The sequence below is a fragment of the Cyprinodon variegatus genome, unplaced genomic scaffold (assembly GCF_000732505.1).
Source record: "Cyprinodon variegatus isolate N-32 unplaced genomic scaffold, C_variegatus-1.0 Scaffold325, whole genome shotgun sequence".
Lineage (NCBI taxonomy): Eukaryota > Metazoa > Chordata > Actinopteri > Cyprinodontiformes > Cyprinodontidae > Cyprinodon > Cyprinodon variegatus.
The window spans coordinates 631,697-640,974 of NW_015150778.1; the positions used below are offsets into that span (position 1 = coordinate 631,697).

The 9,278-nt window shown below is 40.5% G+C and overlaps 1 protein-coding gene across 2 annotated transcripts in view; it reads left to right on the plus strand.

Annotated features, from left to right (window-relative positions):
- The window catches only part of bre (brain and reproductive organ-expressed (TNFRSF1A modulator)), a 112,252-nt gene that overhangs the window by 78,821 nt on the left and 24,153 nt on the right, over nt 1-9,278 (plus strand). For both annotated transcript variants that reach the window (XM_015384855.1, XM_015384854.1), the window contains one exon: nt 7,361-7,470. In XM_015384855.1, coding sequence (XP_015240341.1) covers nt 7,361-7,470 — 110 coding nt within the window. The remainder of the gene's footprint in view (nt 1-7,360; nt 7,471-9,278) is intronic.

Sequence of the window (9,278 nt, forward strand, 5' to 3'; positions counted from 1 at the left end):
GTAGTAATAGTATACTGTAGTAATAGTATAATGTAGTAATAGTATACTGTAGTAATAGTATACTGTAGTAATAGTATACTGTAGTAATAGTATAATATAGTAATAGTATACTGTTTTTGAGGTTTGTTAAGCAGTGACCTGTCCATCAGTGAGAGGTTTAGGAGCTCATGTTTTTGACTCTAGGCAGCAGGTCTGAGTCTTTATATCTTTAAAAAGTATCTAAAAAGAAATAGGGCTAAATTCTAAGAAATACATTATAATATTCACTCTTGCGTGTAGAAAAACTTTTCTCTTTGCTTACTATTAATATTTAGGACAGCATCACTGAGAAGAACTGACATTTGAAATCCTAAAGATAAAGTTAATTTATGTTTTGTTTTTAATTTAATTACAAAACTGGGCCTTCTTGGAGCATTGAATACGGCCTCCTAGAAAGATTATATTATATATATTTCTTCTATAATTACTTAAATATGTCAAACTTTGCAACTGAAATATACTGTATGAGTTTCTTCTCCTGTTTGTAATGTATTTTTGCTCCTTTCATCTTGTTAATCTGCTGCCTGCTGTCCAGTAAGAACAGCCTGTGCACAAAGCTTTCGTGACAGCAAGCGCTGCCTAATGTTAGGGTGTGTGCGGCTGCTGGTCCACCAATATGGTTCCAGGTGGAGCTCCTTAATCTCTGCTCTATTGTCTCCATGTCAAAATGAATCCCTGGCTCGGGCTGCGACTATGAAGCGGCACAGAGCTGCCCGGTTAATCATCTACCTGCACGGTTTTATGAGCTGATCGGCTGCTGGAGACACACAGACAGAGTTTCCTCAGACATGGAGGCCACATTTACATGCTTATGCAAGCTCTTTGCACTTAGGTGGAGAAAGTGGGATTATTCAGATTCACTGAGTGCACCTTCTGCAAACAGAGGACAAATACTTTAGCAATAACCAACTGTCTTTTTCTTTTGTTTTTGTTAGTTTCTTTCTGCATACTGTCTGCAGCTGTCGCAGTCGCCTGGCTTATATTAAAATAAGATCTTAATCGTGACTCAACATGCGTCCACCATTCTCGTTGCATTTGGTAATGCAAGCCATCTTTATTTTTTAAAATACCTTAAATTATGCTAATTTAGATAGCTGACTCTAATGCTGTTTTTCCAGTTTTGCTGTGGTTTTATTGACACCATGAGGGTCGGGGTTATAACATTCTGCTTAACTTTTCTTCAACTAAAATCTCTGCTGCACACGGTTGATCTAGAAAAGTAGGCGATTAAAGTAGGTCCTGGAAGCTTCTAGACTGAAAGTCTGAATCAAGTATTTGTTCATTGACTAATCTTCACGTTGCTAAACTGTCCATCCATCCATCCTTCCATCAATGTGTCCGTTTGTCCTGCTTCCTTTCTTCTTTGAGTTTTTACAGGTTCCAAAATGTAAAGCTTTACCACTATAGAAATATCTGCCTAAAACTGTAACTATAATTAGCCATTATGCTTTAAATGTTGAATCTCAAAGGGGATAAAACATGAGGGGAAAAGATGTGAATAAAAAGTTATTTGAACCCTCCTGGGTTCAGTTTGTGGACTGAGCAAACATTCATTTATACTTTAAGCCTCTTTTAGGTAACATGTCTTGGGTTGTGTCCTACTTTTTCTTCTGAAGGACTAATATTTCCCATTTTCTTTTCTTTATGATAGTTTTTCCAACCTGTTTGTGTAAATTCTTAGCATTTGTGTTGGGCCAATCTACTGCAGGAGTTATCCAAGGACACATGATGGACATTTATTCCAGCCCTATTAAGTTTAAGGACATGGCTCTTTAATAAGTGGTTTTGTAATACCGCTAAACACAGATTAGTGTTGCTGATTTATTTGTTCAATATTGAAGACATTTTTTCCCTAAACAGAAAACTTGTTTTCACATACTTTCTCACTCTTGGGTCAAATTTCTTCCTCTAAAAGGAAATCCTCTGGTCTAATAATGGCTAATGGATTTAGGCAGCCAATGTGAAATAAAGATATTTTTTTCCTTTTCAAATCCACATTCCTGTGAGATTGGACTGAGATTTCTCTGTCAGCCTTGAAGATCTGTTATTGTAATGTGGAGATTTTCACGTTGTCGTTAAAACAGCGGTGCGGGGATGAGACGGTGTCCAGAATCTCCAAGGCGCTCGCCTTGAAGCTGGACACGTCCTCACACAACAGCCCTGCTGTCAGTCAAACTGCCCCATTACGCTAGGCATGACATTTAAAGTTGGGCGAAGAAGGCGGACAAAGTGCCCTCACCTCCTCCGTTTGAGCCCTGTAGTGCAGGCCTTGCATGTGGAGCGTTCACTTAGATGAGCGTGTGTGTTTGTTGTGACATTGGCCAGACTCGGTCCGGCATAAGGACAGCTGTCACATTTCCAACCTGTCACACGCCATGCTGAGGAGATGCCAGAGGGCGGGACATCAAAAGCACAAGGACAGGCACACTCTGTGTGTCTTTGTGCGCTTTAAGATTGTAGGAGGATGTTGGGTGGTGGACATGTGAAGAGGGTTGACTGGGAGGCCCCTCTGTCTTCTACGTTAACGTACTTCCTCCTCTGCCCTTCTCGTAAAGACAGACCTTGAAGACTTGACTCATCTTCTTGGGGGCATATAGTAAATTCTGCCTCAGATATTAGTACAGGATGTTTGCCTCGGATTTCATGCTCATTACTAAACAATAAAATCTCTTCATTAAAGTCCAGCCTGTAGCCTCTGCAGCAAAACCTTTTTTTAATACTTTCAATCAGCCTCCAGTGGATATGCTATAAAAGGAGAACCATTATTGGTCATTTGGAGGCTTATCTTTCATTATGCTGTGATGTTTTTCTTTCTTTCCTTTCAAGGCAAGGAGACTGAAAGGTCAACGTTTGCTTGCAGGATCATTTTGGTTTGTTTGGTTTTGTGAGACGAAAAGCAACAGAATTTTAAAACGCATCCAGATAACCACCGTACTTAAAGAGGATTCCTTTACTTCTCTGTCTATTCCGTAACTAAAACCATCTCTAGAAAAAATCATTGCATCTCTACAATTTACTTTACTTTGAAAGTTGTATTTTGCACCATGATGTTTAAGGAAATAACCTAAGAAACAATCATTCAGTTTATTATAACTTGTAATTTTCTGTGATTATGATAATCAATTCTGCAGTAATGACTAAACCTGCATAAAGCATCTCAGGCAGATTAGGGAAAGGTTTGAAAAGACATTATCTGGATCCCATTTCCTGAGTTATTATCTGCATAGCGGTTCTGTTTCATTAGATTGTAGCAGTTTGATAAATTAATATCTGTAATATTATGGTGCGTTCCCATCAAAACACAAGACCTGCGAAAAAAAAATAGCGAGTTTTGTGACAGTCATCAATTAAATGGGTGGGGAAAGGCTTCGCCGCGTCATCTGTTAGTTGGCTGCTTCACCTCAACATGGCAGACCTAGATTTTACAGAGTGAGTCGTCATTTTTTTATTCACTTGGAAAGTCGAACAAAGCTGCTGCCGTCTCCAGGTGCAACAGATGCTGCAAAGAGGCTCCCAGTTGGAGGAGTCCAGAGTTACAGCTGGTTCACAGCCACTTTCCATGCAGGTTAAGGAAAGTTAAAACTGTTCTTATGTTCTGGAGCTCAGACAAGAGAAACAAGAGATCAGAGCAACCCAGCATAGAGCACCAGAACTGGGACAAACTGACTGGCTGGGCACCGATATGCACAAAGGTGCAGATATTTCAACCTCTGCGAATTTAGCTTTGCGTACTTCGCAGGATGGGCGGAGCTTCAGCTTTACTGCATTCACCGAAAACGTGCATTTTGCTCACTACAATCATGAATCGCTCTGCCTTGTAATTCTCCTAATAAAAGAATTGGAAGGAATGTGATTAAAAACAGCTTTTCTTTTTCGTATGTCTTTCACAATTACAAAAAAGTTACATTCCTTCCAAACCGGGTTCTGTGCGTCACAAATCCAAAACGTACGTTTTCTGTTTTCAGTGATGCTGGGCAGAAGAAAAAAACAAACAAAAAACTTTTATTTGTAAAAGTAACTTATGCAATATTTCTGAGTTCACTGAGCAAAAACAGCTATTTATGTCTGTTTAGTTCAGTTCTCTAAAAAGCACATTAATTTAGAACGGCATTAGCTTAAAGATAAAGGGTCTGCCTTTGGATTTGGTTTGTTTCCCTGATTCAGAATGACTTGTGACAGATTTTCTCTGTCTTCTGGGACAAGATCAGTCTGAATCATCCCACAAAGGGACTCGCCTTCCCTCAGAGCCTTCGGTCTGACCAGAATGAAGGGCAACCCTCCGCCTCCTGTTCAGAGTCGTCCTGTGAGCGTCTCCTGAACCTCTCACCTTTCTGTTGGTTCTCATCCGTCTGTTTACTCTCTCCCAGTCTAAAGGAAGCATTCATTAAATCACCTCTAAAGATGAAAACCGGAAATGACAGCTACAAACTGGAGCAAAGCAATGTTCTCCCAGAGCCCACTCCCCACTTCCATGCCTGTTCCTATCTGTCCCATATTGTCAGCCAGCGCAGCCCCCAGCGCTGCTGTGAGGCAGAGAGCAGTTCTTGTTTACTGATGCGCTCTGCACTGATGTGAGCTGATTTCATCAGGCAACACTTTTGGATGCCGTCTTGCTCTGCCTCCCTGCTTCTTCTGTCTGGAGCCGCTCATTTATCAGCTGTGGCACGGCAGACTGTGTGACACTCAGTCGAGCTTTTCCTCTCTACCAATAATCATCTGCTAATGAATGCATCTTTTCATTCCACATCTGTATATCACTCAGGGCTGCAACTATTCTCATTGATTTCTCCCTATCTGCTTCATTTCCTTGTTCCTTGATTAAACAATTATCAAATTAACTGCTGATAGATTACTTCCAGTCTAGTTGGGAAGGAAATGTTCTCTAAAGGAATGTAGGGTTTAGCTTAGAACTGGGATCAGCAGTCCAAAGCTTGTGTTAGTTAACAGCCTTCCTAACAGACTGGTTGCACTGTGCCTCCGTCCGTCATGTATGGTGGTTAGATTTCCTCTCACCAAGGCAGGCTACGATTATAACAATTGGATGAGTTCAAACCATCTGTAAGAGATTTGATTAACGCTGCAGAGCCTGATGAGAGCCGGAGTCCAGAATAGGACCTGATGTGGAATTGCCCTAATAGAAGAAGCCACGCTCCAAGAAAGAAAGAAAAACAAAACCTAGAAGAAAAAACTACCGCCTCAGAGAGCTAGAAGTCCACAGGGAACAGCTGCATTGTAGACGTGATTTTAATTGTACTCCCAGTCAGAAGCTCAGACTCATGGTGCAGCTGTTGAATCTAATGTTGTATGAAGCAAAGCAGATGCTGCTACTGGTTCCTGTTGGTTTTCATCGTCCTTCCATTGTTCAGGGCTGTTCAACCAACTCTCTGCTCATTGATTTTTCCTGCCAATAGATTAATGAAGGTTACTGTAAACACTTCTCTAGCTAAATGATGGTGGTGGTGGTAAAAGGTGACTTAGCTCCAGTAACCAGCCTCAGTCCTCTCCTTGCATCTGCATATGATGTGTTCAGGTGCTGCACTAAGATAAGCTGCATTTTCCAAGCCATCAGAGCCCAGCACCTATAGTTTAATTAAGGATGGAAGCAGGTTAGAAGAGGATTTTAGTTTCATTTATTCTATTTCTGAGTAAACCTTCAGCAGGACTGCTTTATTTTATTTTATTTTATTTTATAGAAGCAAACTTGTTTTTGTAACAGTAATAGGTTTAAAAAACCAGAATAGAGAAGATGAAAGCCTCGGTTGGAGAGAAAACAATGCGAAGCTTTTGAAATGAGGACTCTATATCAACATATTGCAACATGACCCCTTTAATCCATTGTCATTGGGCCGAAGCTACGTCTACTGCTGGCTTGAGGGTTTTTGTATGGGGAGTGGCGGCCTAGTGAGGGAATTTGATTGCACTGTACTTGTGACAGTGGAATGACAATAAAAATGCTGGAAAACTTTACTTTAGCTTGTCATATTACAAACTTTACTTTGTAATATGGCATTTATTAACTTAATACACCAGGACCTTATTTTGTTGAATACAAACCAGAAGTATGATACAGTACATGTTTGCAGGGGTAAAGGAGGAAGTAATGAGCTAAGCCAGTTAGCACCTCCCAGCTGAGTTATGAAAATAATAAAGAAAAATCCAAGATCCAATGTGGAAAGGAACAGGTATTTAAATCCAAGATGGATGAAACTCAAATAAGATTCAAGTGAAAACCCAAACAATGCACTTTCAATCAGTATCAGTATCAGACACCCAGCTTCTTTTCTGGGATGTCATGATATTTCTGCCCCTGACTTGTAACCAATACTTTGGTCAACTCCAGAGTATGAGTATGCAGTAAATATGTATCACCGCTCTACATGGAAAAACCTTAAAGGAGATTATTCAGTAAATTAAACCAGGTGAAACTTAAAGGTATTGTTGATGATTTTCCCGATTTTTTTAAAAGATCCACCCTTGCCACTTTAAAAAAATGGACATGCACAAGGGAGAGGGAACACCTAAAAAAAATGCGTGCAAGAGTGTGCGCAAACCCATTTCTCCTCGTGCACGCTCTGTATAAAAGATTCTGTTCTTATATCTCATTCAAGCTCACTCCCCCGAACGTCCGCCGTAACCCCTAAATCTACATGTGTTCGGGTGTGGACTATATAGTGGATTGTATAGTGAACTCATTTAACTGACAGTTCGGACAGAAGATCACTACTTTTTGCTCGCCGGTGGTCACGTGACTCCCTCCACTGCCTGGTATCATCAGCATCTTTGTTATTAGTCGCCGCTGTCGGGTAACGACAGTCAATGGTGACAGCGGTCCGCTGTGACAGCAAATCCCATAATGCTTTGCAAGGAGAGCTCTTTACGCAAAGCATTCTGGGATATATCTGCCTCTGCTGAGGCCTTTCTTTTCTTCTCATATGCTTGGTCAACACCTTTTCTCTTCCGACCGTCGGCCATTTTCAAAGAACCGCGGTGAGAAAGCTGAGCTTCGATGACTGCCTGAAGCCGTAGCTCACCACAGATATACGCAGGCAAGATGGCTGACAGGACGAGCATGTAGGACGGCCTGACGTCAACAGAATGCGGTTATAGATGTGGATTCTTTTTTTTTTTTTTTGACCAATAAATTCAAAAATGTTATACTGGAAGAGCTGAATGGACTGGATAATAACACTTAGAGGTTTAGATAGGCCTCTGTTGTCTCTGGCAGGTTATCTTGTTTATAAGTTGGAATTATATGGACTGACTTTAGGAAATATATTGTGATGAAAGCTTTGGCCTCTGACTTTCCCCTTGTCTCTGCCAGGACACTGCTCTGGACCCAGGAGAGGATGTGGCTCTGCTCTCGGTCAGCTTTGAGGATGCTGAAGCTACTCAGGTCTTCCCTAAACTCTACCTCTCTCCCAGCATTGAGCAGTAAGTACATCCACTCATCAGTCATCGTTGGAGTCTGTAATAATAGTTTGTTTCAAGATTCTTCCTTCAAAAGGTGGTAAAGAGGAAATAACCTTCTGTTCCTTACCTGTTTTTCCTGCTCTCCCTGTTTACAGCCTAAATCAAAACTAATTTAATGAGCAGGTTGAACACCTTGCATCTTGTTTTGTCGCTGACGATAATTGTGCATCTTTATGTTTGAACTCATTAGTTATTTCTCCTAAAGAGTAAAAATGGGAGATTTAATGGATGACGGCGTTTAAACCAGGGATGACTGGACGTCTGCACACAGCTAAGCCTTAAAAACACGTCTGTGTTTGAAGGTGGAAGTTGATTTTCTTTTTTAATCAGTTTGCTGCAGGTGTATACAAGGTTTTTTTCTCTTGTGTTTGTGTGCATTTCTGGGCTCATGTCTGTAGATGCGTTTGTTTCTCCATACATGTAGGAGTGAGGGGTTTAATGTCCCCTATGAGGGAAACGCCTCCATCTCATTATTCTGCGGTGTTTGCATGCTTGCACCAGCAATCCAGTGGGCTTTGCTCCAAGCGCCATGTCCTTGTATGGGTGGATGTAGATGTGTTTTGTATGTTTGACGGAGAGAGCCAGGTATGGGCCCACTCTAACCTCAGGGCCTCACGGTCTGGGCGTCCGTGCTCGGAATAATCGCGGGCTGATGTTTATTTACGAGCACACGCCCCGTCACACCAGGTTAAGATGCTTTTTCTCCACTGCTCTCTGCTCCTCTGTCCTTTCTTTCCTTCTACCCTAAATTATTCCGTTTCCCCATTTTGCCATTTTTATCTGTTCTTCCTCTCATTTCTCTCAACTTCTTTGATATGTTTTCCTACATTAACGGACCTCTCACCACCTAAGCTGTCTTCTCTTTTTGCTGCCATTACTGTCTACATTAGACAGAATGCAAAATCTACTGAAATTTTTATTAGTATATAACCAAAAGTAGAACTATTTTTTCATTGCATATGCAAGGCAGGAATAAAACCTTACCAAATAAAAACCTAGAAAGATTTCTGTGCATTTCTAGGCAGTCCGAGGTTGAATGGCATAGAGACACAAATACCGACGTTTTTGTTTTTTCGTTTTCTTTTTTGTTTGTTTTTTTTATTTATTTTGTTTTTAATTAGGCTTTTAGTAATCCAAACTAATTTAGCTCCACTTCCTCTCTGCAGCATTACTTCATGTTATTAACATTGAGAAGAAACCTAATCTTCCTTTGCAAACTGTTACAGCATAAATGTAGCGTTCTGTCCCTTTTATTGCATTTATGATCGGCAGAAAGAATGTTCAATAAAAATGTGAGCTCAAGAGATTGGAGGTAAGATTCAACCTTTTCAGTTACTTTTATGTCTCCAGTACTTTAAAATGGTTATGATGGAGAAAAAGCAGCCTAAACTCTGAATAACTATTGATTTAAACCACTTTAAAATAGAAAGCAGGTGTTCTGGGCTGGATATCAAGCTATTGTTACACCTGTGAAACCTCAACAGCTTTTCTTCTCTTCAGAAGAGGCAGAGCGCTCAGAAGAAGAGCTTTTTAAGTGTAAAGGACTCAAGAGGGAAGAACGATAAACTGCATGAATTCAGCTGATTAATTTGGGTTTGCAGAATCAACAATAGCTGCTGCAGAACCAGGATGACATGTTGATTCATGAGTGTAATCATGTCTGTAGCTGAGAGGCATCCATTTTTATTCCATCTGACAAACACCGTGGGAAGCTGATTCCCTTTTTTGCCTCAGAAAAACATACATATATATATATATATATATATATA